At 36.3% G+C, this 27,347-nt stretch overlaps 1 protein-coding gene across 17 annotated transcripts in view; it reads right to left on the reverse strand.

Annotated features, from left to right (window-relative positions):
- The window catches only part of LOC124631675 (vinexin), a 184,541-nt gene that overhangs the window by 5,070 nt on the left and 152,124 nt on the right, over window positions 1-27,347 (reverse strand). For 6 of the 17 annotated variants that reach the window (XM_047166191.1, XM_047166192.1, XM_047166193.1 and 3 more), the window contains 12 exons: window positions 27,166-27,232; window positions 26,908-26,943; window positions 25,938-26,166; window positions 25,553-25,667; window positions 25,101-25,133; window positions 24,674-24,739; window positions 23,875-23,969; window positions 23,402-23,571; window positions 17,292-17,351; window positions 8,597-8,757; window positions 804-854; window positions 276-530 (listed from right to left, as the gene is read on the reverse strand). In XM_047166191.1, the coding sequence (XP_047022147.1) occupies window positions 276-530; window positions 804-854; window positions 8,597-8,757; window positions 17,292-17,351; window positions 23,402-23,571; window positions 23,875-23,969; window positions 24,674-24,739; window positions 25,101-25,133; window positions 25,553-25,667; window positions 25,938-26,166; window positions 26,908-26,943; window positions 27,166-27,232 (1,338 nt within the window). The remainder of the gene's footprint in view (window positions 1-275; window positions 531-803; window positions 855-8,596; window positions 8,758-17,291; window positions 17,352-23,401; window positions 23,572-23,874; window positions 23,970-24,673; window positions 24,740-25,100; window positions 25,134-25,552; window positions 25,668-25,937; window positions 26,167-26,907; window positions 26,944-27,165; window positions 27,233-27,347) is intronic. The other 11 variants (XM_047166196.1, XM_047166189.1, XM_047166187.1 and 8 more) reach the window with 8 other exon arrangements.

Raw genomic sequence — 27,347 nt, forward strand, 5'->3', positions numbered from 1 at the left:
AATGTATTATAATGTAGATAAAATATCTGTGTGAGGTACCGTAAACAAAAATTAGTAAATCACCAAATATTAATAAACACTAATTAATAAACTAGTGCGTTGTCCACTCAACCTAAAAAATTCAAACATATGGAAAGACAACGGTCGGTGTAATTCAGCCGAAACGTCGGGTTAAGAAATAGGAGTCCCGATTAAATAAGTGGACAAATCGCAAAAGTTTAAAAACCTTTAAATGAAAAGTTATTGCTGAAAAATGAATAGCCTTTAATAATTACCTCAACATAATTGTAAGGGAACAAGCCTATCCTCCCGTGAAGCTCTCCCTCATACCAGTTGTTGTCGATCTGCCTCCTCACGTGGATCATTTCTCCTTTCCTGAAGCTCAGTTCCCTGGGCGTCTGTCCGTTGAAGGTATACAGTGCCTTCGCTATCACTTTCTCAGCTTCATCGTATCTGTTTAGAGGCAATATGTTCTTCTGAGAAGGCGTGAAGTTGTCCTGGTGTCGACGATTCTGCATGTCCTGCAACTCCTGGAATAAACCAAATAGCATTGGTACAAGAACTAATAAAAATGTGAAGGCGTATGATACAAAGCTCAAGTCCAATTTTGAATTTTGTTAACAAGTCGAAAGTCCGTTGCACTTCAATGATTCATTGTAATAAGTGCAAGGGACTGATATCGGAATGAGTTAGGCCGAAAAATGTTATACAGCGTGTGTATGTCTTTGGTAAATGACGAGAGCAGAATAAACCCAAACAGTAGAATCAGTTAGAACATTTTCACACACTCTCTCAAACGTCACCTTCATTGAGGCATCGAATGCTTCTATATCGGCTGGATGTATTTCGTTTTCCTGAAAAGGTTTAACATATAACAGTGAAACATTACCTCCATAACGTGATGGAAATCACGATTTTCTGAGGTCGAATACATTTCTATTAACATTGCCCTATTTAATGGTAATTTGAAATCCTATTGTATTTGTTACAATTAATACTAATATCACTAGAATCACTCATAGAATCATTTCACAGAACCTATTTACGTAATTACACACTCATTCAACGTAATCGCTTTGGAAAATCATTTGCACGCATATCATGATCGCAGTGGCGGATTTACAAATTTGCCGCTAGTAGGCCATTCAATTTTTGCCGCCCCTAATGATTGTGAACTTAATGATATTTCTGTCAGTTACTAGATTATTTTTGCAACCCGCTATGTACCGAAGAGTTTAATGTTGACCTAACAAGTTTATCTGACAGCGACTTTAAAGCGTAAAACCTCTGTAACTTTTAAACGGCTCAATTGATTTTCATGAAACTCGCCCGTAAAACACCTGTAATACAAAAAAAATACTAAATTAAAATCGGTTCATTCGTTCGGGTAGGTACTATATCAGAGGCGCACCCATCGGGTGGCACCCCCCCAAAAAAACGACACAATATAATCACGGACTAAAATTGTAATTGAAGTACTTAAAAATTGTGTAGAAATCATTCATGGTGCTTTTTGCTAGGTTTAACATAAAGAAACCGGAGTCATACCACTGCAAAGTTATAAAGCGCTAACTAGTTTTATAGAAACCAGTGTCAAGTAAAAAAGCCGCGAGCGCAGCGAGCGCAAAATTTTTAAGATTTAGAACAGTAAAGTACCAAAACGAGTTTATAAAACCGGCCTAAAGTGAAAAAGTCGCGAGCGTAGCGAGCGCCAAATTTTTTGAGTTTTGAGGACACAAAAGCGAAATTATTTGGGACACAAAAGTCCTCCACCTCCTGAACAGCTTAGAAATCATCAGCGTAGAGCGTCAGTTGTTTTTGCTACTTCGGTGCTTTAACTTTTTGTTAGATTGGACTCAAAGAGCGCAGAATAAACCAGAAAAGATGAAGAAACCGCGAGCGAAGCGAGCGGATTTTTCAATTTATTTTTATTGAAACGCTATTGGAATATTTTAAAATTCATGATCACATAAACCTAAGCATATATTAAATAAAATAAAAAATATTCAGCCTTTATTCAGACCTTGTTTACAGTATACAATCTTAATCTAACAACTCTGACGAGTTGATGACACCAACGACCTGGTCTGTTTGCCCAACTTTGGCAAAGGCCTCCTCCATTTCCTTCCACTCTGCTCTGTATTGGGCTCTTCTAGTCCATATATTCCCTGCTATGCTTTTAATTTCGTCATCCCATCTTCGGTACTGTCTTCCTCGATTTCTTTTCTTGTCCCTAGGGTACCAAGATATTATGTTTTTGTTCCACTTGTCATTGCCTCTGACTATGTGGCCGGACCATTTCCACTTTGGTTTCCTTATTCTAGTTGTGACATTCTCAATTTTCATGCGCCTTCGGATAGTGGTGTTTCTTATTCTATCAGATTTTCTTATATTTAGCATGCTTCTTTGCATTGCCGTCTGACACGTTTCAAGTTTCTTATATTGCGCTTTGGTGAGAGCCCATGTCTCGCAGCCATATGTCAAGACTGGGAGTATACAAGTGTTATACAGTTTTGTTTTCACGTACGTTTTGATTTCTGTATTCTTCATTATTTCCTTAAACCCCCAGTAGCGTTTCCATGCATTTCCAATCCTTGTGTCGATTTCTTTTGTCATTATATCAGTGACCGAGATTTGTTGGCCCAAGTAAGTGTATTCTTTTACAAACTCTACTGGTTCGCCGTTTAAAAGAATATTGTCTTTCAATGCGTTTGTCATAGCTTTGGTTTTTGAAGTGTTCATCGTCAGACCTACCTTGCGGCTTTCTCTATCCAGATCAGTGATCATGTATTGTAGTTGGTCTTTGCTCCTTGCCAGTATTATTATGTCATCAGCGAACCTCAAGTGTGTAAGATTTTCGCCATTTATGTTAAGTCCGTAGTGGTCCCATTCCAGTCTCCGAAAGATATCTTCCAGTACAGCTGTGAATAATTTAGGTGACAGTGGATCTCCCTGGCGTACGCCTCTGTTTATGTTTATTTGTTTCCCTTGTTTCTCTAGTTTTATTCTTGCTGTACTGTTAGTGTATATGCTTTTTTTAAATCCTAATGTATTTCTGGTCGACTCCTTGTTTCTTCAGACATTGCCAGATACTGTTGTGTTCTATTGAGTCAAATGCCTTGTTGAAATCGATGAAGCAACAGTAGAAGGGCACTTTAAACTCTTTGGCTTTTTCAAAAAGTTGTCTTACCGTTAGTATATGGTCCAATGTTGAATAGCCTGACCGGAAGCCAGCCTGTTCCTTGGGCTGGTTTTCATCAAGAGTTTTGGTTATTCGCCTTAGGACAATTTTTGCAAAAATTTTGTAATGTTCGACATTAGGCTTATTGGTCTGTAGTTGTTAATTTCTCCTTTGTCCCCCTTTTTATGGAGTAGGATTATTGTTGATGTAGTCCACTGTGCAGGAATTTCCTCGGTGTGCAATATGTCGTTGAAAATGTGTTTAAGTAGTGGTACTAGCTCGTTTTTACAATCTGTAAGTAATTCGTTGCTGATATTATCAGGGCCGGGAGCTTTATCCTTCTTCTGTGTTTCTATTGCCTTGTATATTTCTTCTATTAGTATAGGTGGAACCGCGTCGGTGTTATTTAAGTCGGTGTTTACTATTTGGTTCTTGCTGGAGTAAAGGTTTTCGTAAAATGTAGTTGCTATTGACAGTATATCATATCTTTTTGTTTTCGTTTTCGAAAGTCGGTCTTTCATATTGGGTATCCAGTTTTTCTTTTCTTTTAAAGTTTTTAGAGCTTTTTAATACCTCCGGTTTTGCTTATGTATTTTTCAAAAGTTTCACGCCTAGTGCGTTCTCTGTCTTTTCTTATTTGGTTTTTGATTTCTTTACTTATTTCGCTTATTTTGTTTCTGATAATTTTTGTTTTCTTTGTAGTATTTAACAGTTTTGATCTTGCTTCTAGGAGTGTAATTACTTTCTCTGACAAGTTTTTCTTATCCTTCGTATTATATTTAGTATCAGGTTCTGGTCTCAATGTCAATATTTCATGTAGTATGTTGTACTTCTGCTGAGTATTTATACCCTCAAAAGATGATTCTGTCACTAATTTCAGTTTGTCTTTGATAGTGCTTAACATTTGTTTGTTATTTGGTGTTGGTCTTCTGACTTTGAAGGGTCGACTTTTAATAGTGCCCATTGACCTGCTCAGACGTGCTCTGAGGACTCGGTGGTCGCTATTAAAATTTAGATAAATGGTGCCGCAGTCGTCAATTAATTTTGGTCTATTTGTTAAGATGTAATCAATTTCGTTTTTGAAACTGCCGCCTGGCGATTCCCAAGTCCATCTTTTTGAAGTTCTTTTCTTGAATAGGCTGTTCATTATCCTCATGTTATTTTCCATCGCCATTTCTATTCGTTTTTGACCGTTCCTTGTTCTTTTCCCTCTGATGTAAGGGCCAAGTACAATATCTTCTCCATTTCGTGGACTTCCAATCTGAGCATTGAAATCTCCCATTACTATGCAGTGTTTGTATGTGTACTTTTTTAGGGCGATGTTGAGAGTTGAGTAAAATGCATCGATTTCTAAAGTAGATGACTGCTCTGTTGGTGAGTAAGCTTGCACTATAGACCATATTTCCTGTTTTGGAGGAATTTTAATATTTAATTTGTTGAGTTTTGAGGACACAAAAGCGAAATTATTTGGGACACAAAAGTCCTCCACCTCCTGAACAGCTTAGAAATCGTCAGCGTAGAGCGTCAGTTGTTTTTGCTACTTCGGTGCTTTAACTTTTTGTTAGATTGGACTCAAAGAGCGCAGAATAAACCAGAAAAGATGAAGAAACCGCGAGCGAAGCGAGCGGATTTTTCAATTTATTTTTACTGAAACGCTATTGGAATATTTTAAAATTCATGATCACATAAACCTAAGCATATATTACAGTGAGTTTATTAATCGTTTATTTATATATGGATTGTGTACTCGTATAATTATAAAAAAAAAAAACTGTAAAAAAATTCGCAAAATTTGCCGCCCCTCTAAATCTGCCGCTCTAGGCACTGGCCTACTTGGCCTATTGGTAAATCCGCCACTGCATGATCGTCTCTCGCGCACGTTTCGCTCACACTGCGGCGACTGGGCCAGCCGTGCCATGCTCACAACAATACGAGAATACCACTATAATATAAAAACATTAACATTTGGATTTCTTTTTAAAAACCAGCTTTATGAAAAGCTGTTAAGGTCGAAATTATAATGAGCGCGCTGGACTCAAAAATACGTGTGGTCATTTGGTCAACGGATTTTTCGTTGGTATGCGGAGGCAAGGTCGTTCGGATTTTTTGATTGTTTTATAAAAAACTAGTCGATATTACCATAAAAGTTCGTATGAATGGCAAACGCTTCGCTAGAAAATTCGCAATTTATAAATCGTGACCAATATATTAGATCAAAAAACTGCATATGTAATATGTATTCAATTCAATTAAGTTTTTATTTTATCATAATTTAATTAAAGCAATAAAAATAACGACTATTCATAGTAAAAGCAGCGCTACTTGAAAGTAAATAAAACTCGATTGGTCAGCATTACGCGATAAGTACAAAGTAAAGATTTCTCTCAAGGGCCTGATCAGTAGCTCGTTGATAATTTGCGGATATTTTCACCGCGGGTACACTGAGAGAAATCAGTGAAAAGTGTCTGTGTGTGCGTCAAGTGGGTCGTATGCAAACACGGCGCGCGCGCATCCGTGGCCGCGGCGGCGTTTGTTCGGGATGTAAAAGTACATAAATAGGTGTATTTGTCTATCCTGTTTACTACGCAGTTCAACTACTAATTACGCGTTCAGTGAAAGAAGCGTAAAAGTTTTGTTTGTATGAAGAAAACAGTTATTTTACGGCCTAAGTGCAAATTAGAACTTAGCAAGTTAGTCAGATCTTAGAACATAAATTGAAATTATCTGATGGATGAGAATGAGATGATAATATATAGGTAAGTATGTATTATTTAATACATTATCACGTAATTTACTCTATTGTTAGACAGCCACAAAAAATTATGTGTTGAACACCTATATTTAGCACGTGCAATTTGTGCCCTATGGAGGAGGAGTAAAACAATATTACTATGAAGTTCAACCAAGTATCAAAGAAGTTCATGATTATGTAGTCAGAGTACTTTGTATTCTTTGTTAATTGCTCCGCGTGCCTATAGAAGAAATACTATAGTAGGTACCATGTACAAAAAGTATAGGCACTGCATTATGATACAATTCATCAAACTACGTTCAGTCATTTTGTAGACAACCTGTGATATATTCGACTGTAATCGGACATTTTTTTTTACAAAATCGCGGAGGAATTTCCTCATTCAACCAAGTATCAAAGAAGTTCATAATTATGTACATGTAAATAAATACGGCATTGATGCTCGGATTAAAATAAACTGTGAAGCCACAACACCGTCTGTGGGTAATGTATACCTATTGTTACTACCAGCTGTCTGATTGTTTTTCTACAGTTATGAGCAAAATAGTATAGGTTATGTATGTGACATCACACTAAAAGCAATATCTATCTAACATCATTGTTCAAATTATTGTACAATTGCCGGACAAAGTAGGCCTTTTCTAATTATAAGAAAGCATTGCGTAAATAGTTTGCAAGAAGCGTAATCTTGCAGCACAATTCCCGAACTGTTGACTCTCAATTTATTATTGTTTTTCTTGCCCATTTTATGCCACGGTTGGGAAAATGAGCGTGGAGTGCAATGGAGAGGCCATTGCACTCCACGCTACAATATATAACTTAACTCTTATAAAAAGACCTACAGTCAAATTATTTGTGTGGGTGTATAAAAGTAGCCTATACGAACTTTGAATTTAGATTAGTAGAAAACTAATGTTCTATAATTTCCTATGATTGGCCCTACATAACATAGGTAACTACGGCGATAGGCTCGCCGCTCACTTGAATAACTTGTCGGTAATAGCATGGATATTGCGTTATAGCTACCATTAGATACGTGTACTTTGTCCATACTATGATTACATACATATTTTATGTACACTATCAAATGATTAAATAGTTTCGTTCAAGAATTCTTGATAGTTTGTTCACCTCACTGAACCTTATTTTTTTTTAAAGAAAAAATATTAACGTTGCTATTTACGCGAACATTGAACTCAGATTTTAACAAACTCTTGCACAAAAATTTCTAATACTTACAAGGATTTTCGATTAACTAGAAAGTGTAAACAATATTAACTGTACTTCTAAAACAATTTTCATGTAATGAGAAACTATTATGAACATTTACAGGGAACCTTGTTACTTTATTGATGTGAAGAAAGCTCTTTTCATTTTAGATAGTAGATAACTAAATTACATGTCAATATCGTTGGAAAAGTGGTGTGTTCAGTCTGTCACGTATTATGAGAATAGAAAATGGAATTTCTCTACGAATAATAACATAATAGTTTACATAATATACTTACATAGCCACACCTATTATCAACTGAGTTACTATACTACTAGCGTAAGTTCTCAAACTTCAAGTTCAATAAATTAGTGGATATCATGATATCGATCAAACTACAGTCGCGTGCCTCCGCCTAGTTTAACACGATTAATCGTTAATCGCAATCGTAACATCGACTGACGCGATAATCGTATTCCGATAAACCGTTTAACGTTTTTGCGCATATCGATGCTCGGTTCCAACCGATTGTATTCGATATAATGTGATGAGAAATTGTAATAGAATCGGATCTAAAATTGTCTTTGTTGCAATATTTTTTACGACCTACATTGAGACAGACGGTTTGTTCTGATTTTCTTTTATTTCATCGTTCTGATTTATTCGATTGTGTTCTATTATATTAAGTTTTGCAAACTATTGAATTCAACAATCGTATTGTGAAATTGTATGACGGCTCTATTGAATTACTTTTATTTTAATTTTACTTTGAGAGATAAAAGGTACAAGCAGGTTTTAAATATTTATTTAACAATTCTGCCACCGCACCGTTAATTTTAAGGCGATCAAATATATCTTATCTTGTCTATAAAATAAATATATCAACGAATAAATGTACAAAAATAGCGCTCAAATAAACCGCAAATATATTTTAGAATATACAACCGTCGTATTTTTTATCGTAATCGATTCAGATCAGCTGTATCTATAATTGATCGATTTCTTCTAATAGGTTTAAAAATCGTTTATTTTTTACAAGAACCTCGACTAATGCTACTTCCTATATTTTGTTACGTAGTTACTGTTTTAAGATTTTAAAATACGAATCAATTACCATTGTATAATAGACCGCTAACATTATAAAATGTAGTTTTCTTTATATAAAATACACTTGCTTTGCGCTCTTAGAGCCCATTCTGGATACTTATTTTTTCCATCGCTTTATAGCTCATCAATCTCATCAGTCCCCGAACCACTGGACGTGGTAAGACCACTGGACCGGAATGGACTCCAGGACCCAGCTTTCCTCCTACCATAACATCGACCTACCTGTAGGTGCTTGTACCTCTTGTGTTCTCTGTAGAGACTCTGTACCGGTGAGTCGTGGCGCACGGGGCATCGGTAGTGGATGTTCACGTCACTGTCCACGTGGCGCCGGGAGATAACAACCTACCTGTAGGTACTTGTTCCTCTTCTGTTCCCTGTAGAGCCTCTTCATGTGCTCGGCCTGCTGGCGCGCGAGTTCCCGCTCGGGCACCAGCGGTAGTGGGTCGTGGCGCACGGGGCATCGGTAGTGGATGTTCACGTCACTCTCCACGTAGCGTCGAGGGGATTCTGTGGGGAAATTGTGGTGATTAGCTGGTTATTAAGTTAAAGTGGTTGTTAAGTTAAGAGTATTTTGAAGTTAGAATTCCAATTCGTTTTTTTAGGGTTCCGTAGCCAAAATGGCAAAAACGGAACCCTTATAGTTTCGTCATGTCCGTCTGTCCGTCTGTCCGTCTGTCCGTCTGTCACAGCCGATTTACTCGGAAACTATAAGTACTACAGTGATGAAATTTGATGGGAATATGTGTTGTATGAACCGCTACAAAAATATGACACTAAATAGTAAAAAAAAGAATTGGGGGTGGGGCCCCCCATACATGTAACTGAGGGATGAAATTTTTTTTTTCGATGTACATACCCGTGTGGGGTATCAATGGAAAGGTCTTTTAAAATGATATAAAGTTTTCTAAAAAACATTTTTCTTAAAGTGAACGGTTTTTGAGATATCAGCTCTCAAAGTCGTAAAAAGTATGTCCCCCCCCCTCTATTTTTATAACTACGGGGTATAAAATTCTAAAAAAAATAGAGGTGATGCATGCTAATTAACTCTTTCAACGATTTTTGGTTTGATCAAAGTATCTCTTATAGTTTTTGAGATAGGTTGATTTAACTGTAATTTACGGAACCCTTCGTGCACGAGTCCGACTCGCACTTGGCCGGTTTTTATATGTGTATTTTTGCTCTTGAAAAAGTCATCTCAAGTCAGCTGTGCTTATAGTTGAATATAGGCTACCTACTTATTTACTTCAAAATTCTGACGAATACGTTGAAATACTGTATATGAATTGTGCACTTTATATTAGACACACGTAACGCGGTACCCAACCTAAAAAGTGTCTTATAATATAATTAATATAAATCACGAATATCCACATAGTAACTTAATCGTGTCAACTAATATTCCCGGACACTTAACGATCAAACACGTAACATATTGCAATTACAACTTTCCTATACACAGCAGGTGATTGCAAATATTGCTTTTGAAAACGCTCACACGCAATGAGAATGGCCTATAGGTAAGTTCGCTTCGTGGAAAGGGCTTGGCTAAACATCAAGAGATTTTCTATTTGACGCGCTAATGTTTGCGAAAGGAAAAGTTTTCTTAGTAAGTACTTACAACAGATTTTCTTTATCTGGTAAATATAGACTGTAGCCATACATAATTGTGTAAACGGACTGTAAAGATAGCAATGAAGTGGTTAGTCAACTGTTGGTAAATGCTTAAAGATACTTAGAATTTGATCAAATTGTGTATTTACGTCTTATTCAAGGACTATCTTGTACTATTAGGGAAATACTCTGTTTAACTATTGCATAAATACTACAGCCATGTAGGTACAGATTATGATGAATTCATCAAACTGTTATTTTATAGACAGCCAGTGAGATATCCGGCTGTAATCGGTAATCGGACAATTTTTTTTACAAAATTGCAGAGGAACTTCCTCATCATTTAAATACAACAAAAAAAGTACGCAATTAAACCCTATAAAAAGCAAAAAATAACTTTAAACACTACGTAAGTACCAACTAAAGCATGTCAGACTAAACAAAATTTTGTCGTGTCGGGGGACCGCTCTAATTTATTAGCCTAACGTTAGAAGTAATTATATACTACTTATAACTTTGTATATAATTGTGTTTAGATACGTGTTTTTATACGAGTGTTGTAATTAGGTAGGTATCATTTGATTTATGTAAGTATTTTTAAAAGTAAAAAGCGGTCCCCCGACACGTCAAAATTTAGTTTAGTCTGACATGCTTTAGTTGGTACTTACGTAGTGTTTAAAGTTATTTTTTGCTTTTTATAGGGTTTAATTGCGTACTTTTTTTGGGTCGGGGGTTTTTTTAAATTTATAATTTAATTTTATTTCATGCTTTTTGAAGGAGCTCCTTAATTTTTCCTTCCTTCATTTAATTTCTTTTATTTTAAGATGGGGTCGCTATATGCGATCACGGCCAAAGGAAGCTGTTTAACAATCCTCATGACAAACTGGCTCTGGGAGAATTGCACAGATTAAGAATCAATAAAGATTAACTTTTGGTCATTCTAGATTTTCTGCAAAAATATAAATCGGTTTATCCGTTTCATTCCGGCATTCCAGGGTTTCATCCGTCACATCCCATTTCCAGCATCAGGTTCTCGTCAATTACAACCATGAAGAGAACTAGTCAAGACAAATTCAACGAGCCCAAACTCGATGCGTTTACTAAAAGGCAGTTCAGGGTTACGTCTCCTATCTTCGTACCCTAACAGCAGACCAGCTCAGCGGTTCCAGAAGACATTAGTGTTTCAAATTTCAGATCCCACATATGCTTGCAAGTAAACTGAGCGTGTAACATTCCTATCACACTTATCAAACGAGCTGATGACCTTGAAGACCTGAACCGATTTCCACCAAACATAGCTAAGAACACTCCCGAATGACATTCCTTTCAAACAAAAAAAACCGCATTACAATCGGATCATCCGTTTGGGAGCTACGATGCCACATACACACACACACACACACACACACACACACACACACACACACACAGACACGTCAAACTTATAACACCCCGTCGTTTTTGCGTCGGGGGTTAAAAACAAAAAAAAGGTTTTATACGGAAATAACAATAACATTACATAACATACTGCACTTCCAAACAAAATAAAATCCGATCTCCGCGTAAAGAGTACAATACTAGCAACTAGCGGAATCCGCCAGGCGTGGCCAACCTTTTGTATAAAACTAAAGTAGGTACAGTCAACTTCAGGTCAGTGGTAACAGTTTTATCGGAAAATCGTACTTATTACTATTGAGTTAGGGTGCATGACAGTTACCACTGATGTGCGGTCTACTGTACCTATTTCCATCAAAAGTGAAAGTGGTCCAACGTCATGTTATGGACCTCTGGCCATGTAATGCCGTGATTGGCGATTTTCTTTAAGTGGATATTATGTGATGACACGTAAGACCGGCTTGGGCTACATTCCGTAATGATCGGAAGTAAGAGGCGATGTGTCGTACTAGAGGAAATGTTATCTAATCGGCTAATTAGTTTATGGGCATTTTGATTTATTGATCATTAATTCTTAAATACTGGTTAGTGTCTATTGAGTATTAATGACACTCTTTGCATGTATGATGGCTCTCTGTCGACTATGTCTCCTTCTATTGTTTAGTTTTTGTTTAGCTGTAAGTTCTCCATAGTGTACTAAATAAATAAATGATCAAATTAAACTGATTTAGATGTCTAACATATAACAGAGGCAAAACTCAATTTATTTATCACAAAGTAAATCTATAAATAAATTATTCACATAATTTTTTCATCAAATACCTACAAATTATTATCAGGTGTCATAAAAAACAGACTTCTGACCCAGTAACGGAAGATCTCATTTTTTACCTAAAATACGTGTTTTATGTTGTTATGAAATTATGCTTATTAGGTCATTAATTTTCAAGCAAAGCTGTTTCTGGTCAGACCAGACGCGTATTTTATGACAAAAAATGTATAAGAATATAAAATCCGAGATTTTATGGAGGTGTGGCAGGCGTCTGGTATAAAAAGACAAAATAATGTTAATTTATGACCGTCATAGTAAGCTTCATATTACGTTGAATGAAAATTGAATACGTAGATTACAAATACAAAATAGTTGTGTTATTCATTAACGATTTACTAAAAGGCAATATAACTTTACAGCTATCAATCACAAAAATGGTGTATCGGAAAATGATTTTCTAACACCAATCTAAATCCAACAGACAGGAAATGACAATAGGCGATAAAACCTCTATCATTTATGTAGGTACTATTAATATAACGATAACACGAATTCAAGGTGTCCATGGTAAATATAGTAATTTCCACTCCACAGACGCACAAACGCCATCAAATATGCCCATTGGACACTCTACGGAATAAGTTTGCAATTGTTTGTGACTTTCTACGGATAATCATGCTTGTCACGTACCTACGACACGCCCGGAGTTACAAAGATAAGATTACTATATAGACAAATACGTATCCGTTGGAATCCATACCTTATGGGAAAAGGACTTAAAGGTTAAATTAGAATGAAGTATATAAGAAACACTTTGCAGTTTCGTCAAAGGAATTCCATTTGCACAATATTACTAGTTACTTTTCTTTATAACATTTTTAGTTAAGCCTTGATTAAAGGTGTGTGTATTTTCCCGCGGTTTCACTCGGGTCCCGTGAGAACTACTGCCGGTATCAGGATAAAATATAAACTTCGTTACTCGGGAAGAGTGTAGCTTACCAACAGTTTCAGTCAGAGTCAATTTCTCAAATCGGTTTAGTAGTTTCGGAGTATTTTGGGTAAATATTTTTCCTCTTTATTATACATATTAGTATGGATGGATGATGATAGTAAGAAAGACTCTGCAGTTTCGTCAGAGGAATTCCAACCATTCCTTGCACAACATTACAAGTAACTTTTCTCTGTAACGTTTTTAGTCAAGCTCTACGATTATCGATGTCGATATGATTGCTAGTGTTGCGAATTCGCTTTGTATTAGATCGGATAGATATCTATCGATCTGTAGAAAGTAATTTCCGCAGCTATTTGAAATTATAATACCTGATCAGATTGGAAAATGAGAAAATGTTTTTCAATTTATTTAGGTTTAATCTTACAAAATGAAAGACGTTGCAAAAATAGGAAGATATTTTTGCTTGCCTTCACTATCTGAATATTTACTACCTGAATAACAACGCATCTGTAATAGTAACCAGATTATCATTCGATATCAAAATAAACAATGAATTAACAAACAAATAAACAATTCAATTAATGACAGAAGAATGTCGTAGGTCACGGTTTGTAGATACATTTACAAACAAACTGACGAATATCATGGACCGATGACTAATCGTAAAAGACTGCGGTTAAAAATCTCTAACTACGATAGTAATTAAAATTATTATCGTACCGCAGTAGTTATTATTGTCAAATTCCGCATAATAGAACACAATTTTTACAATTTTGTTTCTACTGTAATGGCTTTATAATTGTTATAATTATAGAATTTTCGTGAAGTTTGATATTACTGATTGCTTATTGTTTCCGTTGATTGTTTAGATAACGCTACATTTTATAGGACCTTATCTTTACATGCATTTATATCGTTAACTGTAATTCGAACGCGACTTTGTCCACGTTCCAAAGTAGCTACATCCTTCACCTGAATAAAGTTCTTGAATCTACCCCCATGACAAATATATATTATCATCCTAATTTTTTCATAAGAAAACATATCCAAAAATCACTAGGGCATTTTAACACATAACTAAGAAAGTCCAATGTACTACGAGTTACTTTAAGTGCATTCCAAGTAGGTACATAGTTACATCGGAAGTCTTAATCATCTCATTGAGAAATTTCATCTGCCATATACCACTGGTTGAGAAGTTCGTTAAGTTGCATTATATAGTACCAAGTACTCGTATCTCGCGACATTTTGCAATGAGCTTCGTACTTAATTACCGTTTCGAGTTACAATTAAGTAAGCCAGTATCTCGCTACAAGTCGACCTCTCCAAACATTTCATAATAAGTCATTGAAGCGTAACTCGGATCAAGTGGATTCTTTATCGAAAACTTGGATAAAACTAATCGATTTCAAAAAGGTTTTCTAGTTGCGCAGATTTCATTGTCAAAAAATTGCGTTATTTCTTGAAAATTATTCACAAACTTAAATATTCTTAGACTTTTCAAATCTATAGTTTGCATAAAATATACTAATTAGACACTAATTACTGCTATCAAAAACTCGTTCTAGAATTAATTTCTTCGACATTAGAGGTCACACTAATGTTTACATAAAATAATTAACATTTATCACATCGTTATCACGTATCAAAGGTAAGTCAGATCAAATGCACAAGACATTGGAATAACAAACACTTGTTATTATGTAGTTAAAACCACACTTATTGACGCACTTAACGATTAAACAGACGCATGTAACATTTATAATACTGTTAAAAACACTGATGGTGAAATTAAAAATGTAAACAACAGAAAATAAACACAAACCGTGAGTAGTCATTTTCTTAATCTGTTTCAGTATGCCCATGGTACTAAATACACGACTGTTGACACTAGACACAACACAGCACGAAAAGTACCAACGCTAGGGCACGTTGTCTGTCACCGACTGTCGACGGCGATAGATCAGATGCACTTTCGACTCGAATCGACGCCTCAGCTTCATCTCCCGCCAAACCCACTTGTACTTTCGCTTGGCACGCACGCGTTGTCAACAGCGACATTATTCAACATTTTGATACCCTAAGCCGCCTGCGCAGGTTATATCATAGCACCAGTTTTGGTGTTTTTCTTAAAACATATCTTGTTACGGTTGTTTGAAATTTTCTTAACTCTTGCGTTAATTTAATGTTGTACAATTTTGCATTTTAATATCATGTTAATATTATTAAATTAATATGTTATACATATTCAAAATATTGTTGTATTAGCCTACTAAAATTTAGGTCACGAGGTAAAGAAAAAGTGGCAATAATTACTATGATCTGAAGCAAAACATTAGTAGATTCATGTCTTTCTGTACTCTACTTACATTTTACAATAGCGTACAAATGTCAGATGGTAATCAAAACTGTATTAATGACTTGGTCATTTGAATGTTCTAACAGCTACAAGTAAAGGTCAAGTATTTCATATTTTTAAGGTCAAATGCTTTTTAAATATTGCATTCAAAGACATTGAGTCACGTTAATGATGTCAAGAATTCACGTTGCTTGACGATGAGTCTGTGATTACAAAGATAAGACTATCTATACCAGTAAATATGCACTTGCAGGGAAGATAAAAAGGTTATCAATATAATAATTAATTAAAAACTTGTGAATGCAGAAAGCTATGAACACAACAACACGGGGATTAATCATGATTTCATTTAATGTTTAACTCCTAATTTTGTATGGATGACAATTTTGATAATACAGTCGATCATAAAAAAGGCATAACAAAGGTTATGAAATCAGAAAACATAAGCTTTGAATGAGTTACTCACTGTATGGTAATGGAGCATAGACATCAGGATAGATATTAGTCCTGTTTCCCCAATCGGAAAATTCATGTAGCGTATGCCGATACTCATCTTTTTTCAAATTCGTCGGTTTATTTCGGTAAACTACTTCATCTATATTAGTTTCGATTGCTGATTTCGCAATACTAGTTAAATTGTTCATAGAAACTGAATTGAACTCAGGTTGATATTTAGGTTCATTTTGACTATCTGTTGCTTCTGAAACAATTTCAGATATTGTTTGACTTTGTGTGTCTGCGTTATCTGAAACTGTATCACAGTTTGTATCGGAGTCATTGAACGATTTATCTCGTAAGTGGAGAGATTTGTAGTCATCTGTTTGCTCCGTGATGCTTGTTACACCGTACGTAATAGTAGCCGTAGTGGTTTTTGTTAAAGGTTTATCTTCAACGGATTCGTTGCTTTTCAAACTGTCGGAATCATATTTGGAACGAGATTCATTAGGGCTGGTTTCTTTTGAAAAATAGGCGCCATCGCTTTCATATTCCTCTGTCTCATCATAAAGTAAATTCTTCTTGACGTATTTATTTAACGCAAGCAGTGATCTGGATAATGATCCGGATCCCGGCACGTCACTGAAAAATCCATCATCTTCAACAAAGTCTTCGCGACTCGACACTTTGCGGTTATTTCCAGTGTCACTTGTTATTACGCTCATTTTGAAGGTACACTATTTATGAATTATTTTATCATATTAACACTGCACACACCTAGGTGGCTCACGTTAAACTGAGTCCGATAACGCAGATAAAAGTATTATATCAGTGAGTAGTACTCGATAACACTTGTCGATACTGTTCGATATTATAACACGAGCTGACAGCAGAGTTCCATCAAAACAATTTTATTTATCAAGTTTACGCACAACAAGCCCACCGCGTGTGATCAAGCGGCTAGCCGAACTATTTACAATCGTAAAAACTCAACCAACAGGTTTTGGAAGTCCGATCCAATTGAATGACGTAAGCCGCGAGGCTGACTGATAATCGCGCGTTATGAATGTAGTTTTTCACTTGTTATGGCACAGATATTATTCTATTCTTGTATTAACATAATCAATTCACAATACACGTTGACTAATTTTTATTCGCGCTAGACTCCGTCTGTTGACGGCGATGGGCAGAGGACTAAGTTAAGGCACCGATTGTTTTGAACAAAGGCCATTGTTTCTTTTTTATTCGCACATAATCTTATAGAATATAAGCGTGTTGGCTCTCATGAAGCTTACGTCGAATGATTTTCGGAAGTGAACTGTGCAAAGGCATTACCTAATGTTCAGAATTAGGTTACATTTCGTTTTTATGAGAACATTTTTGGATGTTTTGTTATTTACGAATGTTGGTTTAGAATGTTTCTCCACTACTCTCTACAGTATTATAACAAAATATTCCTGTACAGAATGTGACTAGAGCAGTGGAGAAACGTCCTCTCTATGTATGAGTGTACTTGCCTGTGTCTGAGTAGCTCCCGTGCGAGGTCCTGCGCGGAGGCTCCGGTGCCGAGTCGCCCTCTAGTCGTGTATAACAAATAATGGTAAGGGACCAAACATAAAAACACGTTCAAATGTACATTCAATGGAATAAAAGAAATATTGATAGTCGTTATGCGTTAATATTTAAAGCTGACACCAGATATGTATGTACAATTATTAGAAGCAAATATCTAATATATTTCCGGGTATATACATCAAAATTCGCCAATAAATCAATTGATATTGTTACGTTTTATGCACGCTTGCAAACCATTCTCGTTCACGTACTGCAATCACGCAAAGTGAACAGGCATAGTAGCAGAAACGCGATACAGCGAAACCCATAACGATAATCAATAAATCTTTTACGAGGGATGCAAACTTCTACAAAGTCAAATTTACTCCAAAATTAAACACGACTTAGTGTCTACTAAATTGAGTTATAATAAAACTTCAGAAATTAAAGAAATTAACCTTGAAATGTGACGGTATGCCGTGATGGCGTGACGTAGGGCGAGAGCCTGTAGGGCCACGAAGCGGGCGGCGGGCGCGGCGGGGCGCGCGGGGGCTCGTAGCGATTCGCCGGCCGGTGTGCCGCCGGATTAAATTCTTGTTTCGCGAAAGTGTCACTTTTCAGGATCGAACTCAATTTTATAGATTCTTTTGGTACTGCACGTTTTATTTCTTTTTTTACAGGCGATGTTCGGCCGCGAACCAAAACATTGGGATCTTCAATAGATCTATTGTTATCGCTTCGCTTTGGATAGCGGTGTGCTATCCACGAACCTGCTAAGTACGGGGCCATGTCATGCAACTCGCTCACATCAGGAGCGGAAGCGTATATCTGTCCGAGTAATGACATGGTTTCGAACCTGCGTCGAATCTGATCCACTTCGCCATGACGACATTCTAATGCTTCTTCGGCAGACCTAGATCGAGGGGTGTTACGTTTACGGAGTGCAGCTAATTTGGAAATAATATCAATATGGGGCATATAACGATTTGTCGTTCGTAATGGTACCCGCGCTACGGGAAGTACGGCTCTACCTCTGTCTCGACGCGATGAAAGCTTCTCAAAAGACGACCAGCTGTTAATGAATGCATTTCGTGCCAGTTCAGGATCGCTGCGGTACCGGCGCAGCACGGCGCCCGCCGCCGTCGGTGAGTCGAAGCGCCGGGCGAGGCGACGAACTTCGCCCGCTCGCGCCAGGTTAAGGTATGCGCGCCAGTACCTCTCCGGGTCGGGTGACGGGCTCCGACTGCGCCAGATGGTCTCGTCGCTTGAACAGCGTAGCGTGTCGGGCGTCCGTCTATCGGTAATGTATAACTCTGAGTGAGGCGATGCTGACCTAGAATGCACATCAGGTTTCAAAGGCAGGGAATGAAATTTGTTCTTTTCACTCTCCCCAAAGAGCTCCTTAAAATTTGTGCAAGACTGTGACTGAACGATTTGATTTTTCTGTGGTTCTTTAGACTTTGTTTCAGTTACATTGATTTGATCTTTTATAGCCACTGCTGTAGTCGACTTTACGATATCCGGATTTTCTTTTTCATCTGAATTTTCTCTGGCGTGGTAGACAGTTTTTGTCTGTTCTGCAGTATTTTTAACTGATTCAAAGTATTGAACTTTCTTTTGTACTTCTTTGCTAGGACCTCGGTATATGACCGTTTTATTGGATACGTCAGAACTAGCAGTCTCAGTTTCGCTAGCTGAAGATAGACAAGTTGTTTCAGTTTTTTCATTGGAATAAACAACATGTCTTTTTTGATCATTTTCAGTACTATTATTTTTCTCTTGTCTAAAACTATCCTCTAATGTTTTATTTGCATCAACCTTGGGTTCACTAATAAGTTGTTCTTTAGTTTCGGTATTTTCAATTTCCTCTTTCAAAGACAATGGGGCTTGTATCTGATTATCGAATTTATTAATTCTATTTAGAATCTCTTTACTTAACGTTTGAGAAATCTTCCGTTTTTCGTTTTCACTGAGAGTCATTTGTATTTTATTTACATTATTTTTTAGTTCCTTTACGGATGTAATTGGACATGAGATTGCAGCAATCGAGTCTGAGTTAGTTAATTTGGCAGGCTTTTCTCTTTCAGATTTATAGTTGGCAGTTATCAGTGAATTACATCGAACATGTAAGGAAGGGCTAGGATCCATCTTATCTTGTTTTACGTCAATAGTATATTTTATGTCAGGCTCTTTTAGAGTTTGATTTTTTGATTCCAATTCCTTGCTATATATGGCATTAAGCTGGGTTTTTAAAGCATTGACTTGTTCCATAGACAAACTGCTCCATAAACGACTGCCGAGACCTATCTTTTTACGAAGATCATTTAGTGACGTTTCTTGTTGTAATGTGACTGTCGGTTTTATGATAACACGATTTTCTAATTTATCATCAGCCTTTTTATTGATATAAAAAGCAGTTTCTGCAACACTGGTACCCCGCCATAAAGGTTTATATGTATCTCTAGATTGTGGTTGATCTATTTCCAATGAATCATATTGGGGTATTTGTTGAAAGTGGTCTTTTAGGTCTTCCACTGATCTTTCCTTGATCCTTAAACCTCTATCAGTATCGTAATTCCAACGAAAATCTTTTAGATCTCGGGGGTAAAATAAAACATCATTTTCAGTTTGAGCTATTTTCAATTTACGATATAAATTATTTAATTCTTCTTCGGCTCTTTCTATTGCTCTTATTTTCTTCCAACGATCAAAGTCAATAATTTCTTCATCTTTCCTTCTGTGGCGTAAATCACTCGTTGATGTCGCTTTTTCCAGTTCAGCTACTCTTTCTAAATAAGTATAGTATCTGTTTAATTCCCTGAAGCGTTCTGACCTCATTTTTGTATTTTGCATGTCGCGAATGTATTCGTCATAATCTGGGTCACCATTATGCAAATTAGAATCACTCTTTGTTTTCATCGGAAAATTGTCTAAGAGTACTTTCCTTTCAGCATCGCCGGCACTTCTTGTCCGAAATACGCTTTTAGGTATCGTGTCTGCATATTGTTTATTCTGTTGTATACGAGCGCTATGTATTCGCCTATAAGACGGTGATCGTATAGACACGGGAGAAGTAGAATGACTTCTACTAATACTTGTACCCGTTGATCTTCTTGGAACTTTTGGAGATACTGGTCTTGATGTTTGAGTAAAGAATATTGTTGCTGGATATTTGTCATGTTCAGATTTGGAAGTCACAACTTGTAAATTTTGCGAACGCTTCGTTACTACGGGAGAAACTGGACGAACAGTCTCGGTAAAAATCATTTTAGAAGGAGATAATGACTTTTGTTTGATTTGTTGAGGTGATACTTCCCGTTTATGAATCACTTTGGGAGATACAGGTCTCGTTGTCTGCGTGAAAACTAACCTCGAAGGCGAAATTGGGCTCCTCGTTGGCGAATCTTTAGGTTTATCTTTCTTATAAAATACCACAGTCGGTGACTTTGGACGAGATGTTTGCGAGAAATAAATTTTGTTACAGGGAGGCTCACTTTTGCTTCGAACCGTTGCTAAGGATGAGGTTGAGCCAAAATCTTCACATTTGGACAAACTATCGAATTTACGTATTTCATCGTGCATTCGACCGGGCCAGGATACTGACCTAGGACTTCTCGATCTTGAAGGACTAGGATATCTATCCCACATTTTAAACCGTGATAAAGAAACAGGTTTTCTATGTATCAAATAGGTGTTTAAAGATTTTGGTGAACAGATATCTTGAGGAGGAGATTGGAACATTTTAGCTTTTTGCAGCACCGTTGTATTTTGTTCCAGCATTGGATATACTAAGGTAGGCGTAGAAGCTCTTCCAAGAAACAAATGTTGAAAAAAGGTATCGGATACTATTGCATCATGGGATTTCTTTATTTCCTTTGAGCTGATTCTTTTAGCACTTAAATTTTCAAAAGAACCGAAATTAGATGTTTCATTTGACGTATCACCAAACTGACTGCCAGAATCATATTCCTCATTAGTTTTAAAACTAGATTTCTTATTATTCTTAACTTTTGGTGTTTTTTTAACGTTCTTTGGATTATCTTTGGCCTTTTTACTACATGATTCATGACATGGCACACTGCGAGGTCTAATTACAACACTTTCCAATGACTTTTTCTTTTTTAAGTTTGTTACTACAGCGGTTTTTACTTGATTAGGTTTTTTCGATCCTGCTGAAATGTTAATTGATGACTTCGAAAGATTTGTTGAAGATTGGAGGGTGCTCGGTTTAGAGACCTTCTGCTCAGGTTTTGTCGATAAGCAAGGATTTGATTTAGTATGTTGTTTAGATATTTTAAGTTTTTGCACTTTTTCAGCAGTTCGAATCATATCTCTACTTCTGTGAGTACTTGTTGGTGAAAGGGACTTTGTACTTGATGTTACACTTGGTTTGCTAGTAGTAAGTTTATTTGTATTGTCTTTAGTCAGAGATTTGGCTCTCACTTTTGTTACATCGATACGTTCATTTCTTTTTTCCGCACTCCATAATTTATCTAAAGATGTAACTTTGTCAAGTATATTAGTAATAGGTGTTTTTCTACCGGCTCCTCCTTCTATAATTACTGAAGAGTGTGGTTCACCATACTTGCTGTGGATAGAGTTCGAGTATTGTGTTGGCAGCAGCATCCTGCGTGATGAGCCAAAACTACTAGTGCCTCCAGTTCTCGACTCACTTCCCACAGTTTTCATTGCAGATTTTAAATTTGTGGTCGAATTGTATTTTCTACTCATAGCAGGCGGTGCCGATGTAGACATGATTCTAGCTTTAGGAAGTTTTTGATCAATCATTACACATTTCTTATCTGTTCCAGTTGTTGTTTTGTTAAGGATTTGAGTATTCTGACGAGAAAGTTTATGGTTTATTTTGTCTTTCAGAAAATCTACATTGGACTGGGAATATGAGCTCGATCTTTTCGGAGATGTTGAGACAGGTCTTGTAGAAGTCACTAACTTGAGAGTTCGGCTATTTTTAGACGAAATCCTTCGAGGCGGAGCGGGTGGATAGTCGGTAGTATTACTTGGCAAATCTATGCTCAAGAAAGATGGAGCTAGTCTTTTGAACTTTGCTTGGTCTCCAGTTTCAATAGTGGTTATTGGGTAGCAAATGACTTCGTGTACACTAGGTGTTTTCTTATGTACTCTAATCTTCGTCAGTGTCGAAGAAATCGGAATGTATTCGATCTCCGTTTCGTCTGTGAAACGTAACCACTTTTCAGTGTTGATATTTTTCGTTGCACTCGTTAAATGTGATACAAACGTGACTCACGTGCTCCTGTTCTAATTGTGTCTCTCGTAAGCGTTGTTTGAGTTTTCTAACCGTGACTGTGTTTACTACGTATGTGCCGCAAAGTAAAACGTACCGTGATCAACACTACTTACTGTGCTAGTTTAATTTTGGAGTCAATTTGTGCTCATGCAAGTTGATTACCTGATAGTACAGCCGCCTGAAGACCCAGCACCTTATTATATAGCTTATAGCATAAATGATAGCATGCGTAGGCAAAAATCTCGACTTACCTCTCGTGTTTAACCGTATAGACTAATATGTGCGCTATTGAAAACATCATTGTCGTTACATGGTGACCTTGAGTTGGTACGTCGGACAACCGTTATGCATGTGGTTGTTACACATAGGATCTGCATTGACCTTGGCCGAGTTTACGGAAAATACAATTTTCCATTGATTGTTTAACTTATAATTTAGTTTTAATATAAATCGATTGATCGTTGCACAGCCGATTGATAAGTCAAAGGTTTAAGGAAGCACTTAACACGTTTTTATTATTTACGCCGACACCGAAATTAATACCCGAGTTATAAAAAAACATGCTGTATTAGTTTACCCGTCAGTTTCTTTGTTAGTATATTTTATATAAGTTCTTTGTTACGAGGTTAAAATCTTAAAACTAAATCATAATCTTTCAAATCACCATTCTTCATTTTAAGAGTAATATTTTTCTTTTCTTCTGTTGCCAGTTTTTCATGTAAATGTTCACACACACTGACATCTTTGCTCTTTCTCTCTTTCTTTCTTTTGTTTGATATGATCCCCAATAACTAATCCTACACTGACCTTGTCTAGGTGGTGCAGGTGATCGGAACCCTCTAAGAGGAGGTTCCCCTCCGGCCTGCAGGTCTCTGTAGGCGGCGCGCCTCTCTGCAGGCGACAGCGGTGCCTCCGTGTCTTCGCGACGACGGAACACAAGCGTCGAATCCGACTCGTACCCGGATTCTTTTAGAGCTCTAGAAAAAAAGTGTTTGTTTTATAAATGTGTTTTGCAAAAGCACTATAAAGATATGTAAACCTATGTTTTTATTCCTAATCATAAGTAAAGTTTTGAGCTCTATAGCTTACTGGCTTCGTTAAGTAGTTTTTGCGTGAAAGCGTAGCAAACAAACGGACTTTCGCATTTATAATATTAGAAAGATCTCTTGATATAACTTTGAACATGTCTCTAAGAAATCTTACTGGTTTTTGATGATAGCTAGTTCGATAAAAGTAATGGTGTAGTCATTTATGTTATTAGCTTCAAGACTTTTAGTTACCTTGCCATGTTCGATTTGGAAAGAATCGTAGACGTCAAATCCTTTTTCTCTTTGGGTGAAGATTGCGGTAGAGATGTTGTACTTGATATGTTTTGCTGCAAAGGAATATTAACTTTAATATACTTGAAAATAAGGTACAGTTCTAAAACAATACACACCTCACAGTTATTGGTGAGATTAATTAAAACATGCTACTAAACAAGATATTCATAATTGAACACAAATTATACAATGATATAGATAATACACAAAGAAAGTAGGTAATAATTGTAATAAATATGTAAACAAACAAATGTATTTGTTCCATGCCATACCTAGGGATAGTTCTTTCTGACCAATTTAAGTTTTTTTCTTATACTTGAATAATAATTAAAATATACCAACACACCAGAAACATGCAAAAATATGGCACCATCACCAGTAAAATTATGATAATGCACCCATTTAGACAGAAGATTATGTAAAGTCACATAAGGCTGAAGGAACTATTTAAAGAATCAGAATTAAAGTAACTAACCTATCCATTCTGTAAACTATTACAACAAAGACATTCGTGAGGAAGGTGTGTCTATTCGATCAAAACAAAGACGACATAACTTTACGAAATGATGATGATGAATTTAAAAATTTTCTCAAACTTCTTTCAAATACTATTTTTGATAATAAGCATGATGTAACAGTCGTAGCCTTTCATAGCAATGAAACAATCAATTTTGATCGAATAGTACAACACGAAATAGTTGTGCATGCAAACACAAAGGCTCACGATACACAGGCAGACATTCATGTTAAGTCTTACACTCTTTTGTATCGCGCGAGCTAGCAATGTCGTGTACGGAGGGAGGGGGGAGTTGTCATCTAGCCACTGTTAGTGCCACCACCACACGAACCAGACAGCGATGGAAAACATACGTTAGTGGTAGTACTGTTGTAGCATTATTGTCAAAAGGCTTCGGGACAGCAGTTGACGGCTTATTTACACTTGTATTGATTTCATTAACACAATTTGTTAGAGAAGCTTGTTTTTCATTTGCAAAACAATTTATTTTAATTTTGGTGCTCACCGGCATTTCTCCAACAATGCCGATCATTTCTCAAACTTTAACAATTAACATTATTTCTTTCACATTTTGGACATTAGATTTACAAAACATAAGACCAGTCACAAATTGATTAGGTAATGGTTATAACAATGACACACAATAATAATAGTAAAAAAATCGTACCCCGTCAAATATGTCCATGACCTCGTCCCACCACTAGAAAAGAAAAAAACAATTCTTGTTGTTGCTCTTTCATGAACGTGGATAAGACAGTTAGTACGAATGATGATGACCCAAGATGATGATGATGATGGTGATGATATCTAGGCGGTCCAGTACCGCAAATACTAATAAATTGTGATTCTCGCTCCTTTCTTGTTACTCTAGGATATATTATATTCAGAGTCTACTAAACTAAGGTTGAAATGGTTTGAAATACGAACCGATTTTTGAGGTCTTTCAACCTTGGATTTTTCTATTTTTTTTTCTGAAGTACTAATGAAATTAGAATATCTCCCAATGACGATCATTCCAGAAGCATGTCACGATGAAACCCCTTATGTGTAAAATGTTTTAATCCCAAATGATGGACCCGAAAACAATGCAAGGGATGATTTTGGCAATAGTGCAGGTACCTGTTTAGCTTCTTTGTCCACTACCGAAGACTTGCCAGGCACGTAGTTCTCTATTCTTCCCGGTTGGTTCTTATATACTTCTTGACTAGCCCTTGCTGATGCTAGGGTGCTGTATCTGGAGAAAAACAATGTACCTATGTTAGATTCGTGGTTTGGAAACTTAATTTATAATTATTGCTTCAAGTTTACTTTCAAAGAGTCAGTTTGCTTGTTTCTTTTAATCAATCGCTTAAAAATGTCATTACTAATTAGCGTATTAAGTAGCAGTTCTTTTGGATGTTCCTTGTATGTTAGCAAATTGTACTTTGATAAGAGTCCTTTGTACTTTGATTCTGGAACATTTATCAAATCAATGGCGACTAAAGTATTACTTAGTCATACTTACTTATTAGTATTAGGCATATACGGTGAATTGGCATCGTTGAACCTCCTGTCCTCCTGTACCGAAGCCGTTCGTCTCCTAGGACCAGTCGTGACGTCACTGTCGTAGGCATCACTCCACGTGCTGGTGCCCAGTCTACTGAGACCTCCCTCTGGTTCGCTGAGGTACCCGGACCGGGGGTCAAAGTATGCGTACTGGGATTTGTTGCTGAGTACTCGTTCCGGTGGTTGGCCTATAGATTTATGAGGATGTTAGTACTGTTCTATTTGCATTAATTCGTAATAGGAATTGAAGAAGGAGATTTTGTTACTTCAATCTTAGCACACACACTCCAAGTTTAAGCTTTGCAGAAACTTTTGTCACTATGTACGAGTAAACTCATTTAATTTAAAGTAATTTGTAGTTAGAATTATTTTTAATATCAAAATCTGTATTTATTTTTCCTCTATGGTCATTCTCATAAAGAGCTTCATGGCTTCATGAGTATCTGTTTTCTACATTTTTGTTCCTGCCGATGTTGCTATGGCAATGAATAGCATTCTCGTCAAAATGTACAAGTGAGGAAAGCAGCAGGTGTTGTTATCATTAAAACAATTTTTTTTTTTTTGGGTCTTTAGTTTAATGTTAATTAAAATAAGCTTCAAAGCTGAAGTTATCATTTGATGATTTGTTAGAAAATTATTAAGTGTCATATTATTTACGGTATTATTCATTAATGGCTTAATCTAATGCACTGTTGATATTGTAAGTGACGCTTTAAACAAGGCATGTAGTTACAGTTTTCATAAATCATTTCTAAGCATTGAATTATTAAACAGCATCATTTTTTCATAAATGTCACTAAAAAGCAATGACGTATTTACAATGGCGATCAAAAGTTATGAAAAAAAGCGTTTAAAAACGGCACAAAATATGCGATGTAACAGCCACCGATGTAACAAAAAATAATTTGGAAAAAAATACAAATAATCACCTCGACGACTTTTGTATCGAATAGTCACATAATCGTCTGAAAAAGAAAATTAAAATATTGGGGAAAACCTCTCAAACAACATAGTAGTATTCCACACCCGATAAAATAAAAGTTTTAAAGCCTGTTTCACGAAGCGGGAAATTATTTACCAGTTCAATATTTCCAACCTCATCTGTAGGATAACTATTATAAGTGAATACTTTTTTGGTGAAACTGGCTAATTAAAATACGTGTAAGTTAAAAAATCTTGATGCTTACCATCGTATTTATTTTTGTGTATGGTGTCGTACATCTTTTTGTACCACCTCGAGGGGTCTTTGACTTCCTGTAACGTAAAAATTATGTATTTTAATAAAACATAACGATTTTCAAGCTTCTATATCTCTAATGGTGAGTCTGTGCCATTGAAATACAATAACTGAACAGGCTTTAGGAAATTT

This window comes from Helicoverpa zea, chromosome 7 (assembly GCF_022581195.2).
Source record: "Helicoverpa zea isolate HzStark_Cry1AcR chromosome 7, ilHelZeax1.1, whole genome shotgun sequence".
Lineage (NCBI taxonomy): Eukaryota > Metazoa > Arthropoda > Insecta > Lepidoptera > Noctuidae > Helicoverpa > Helicoverpa zea.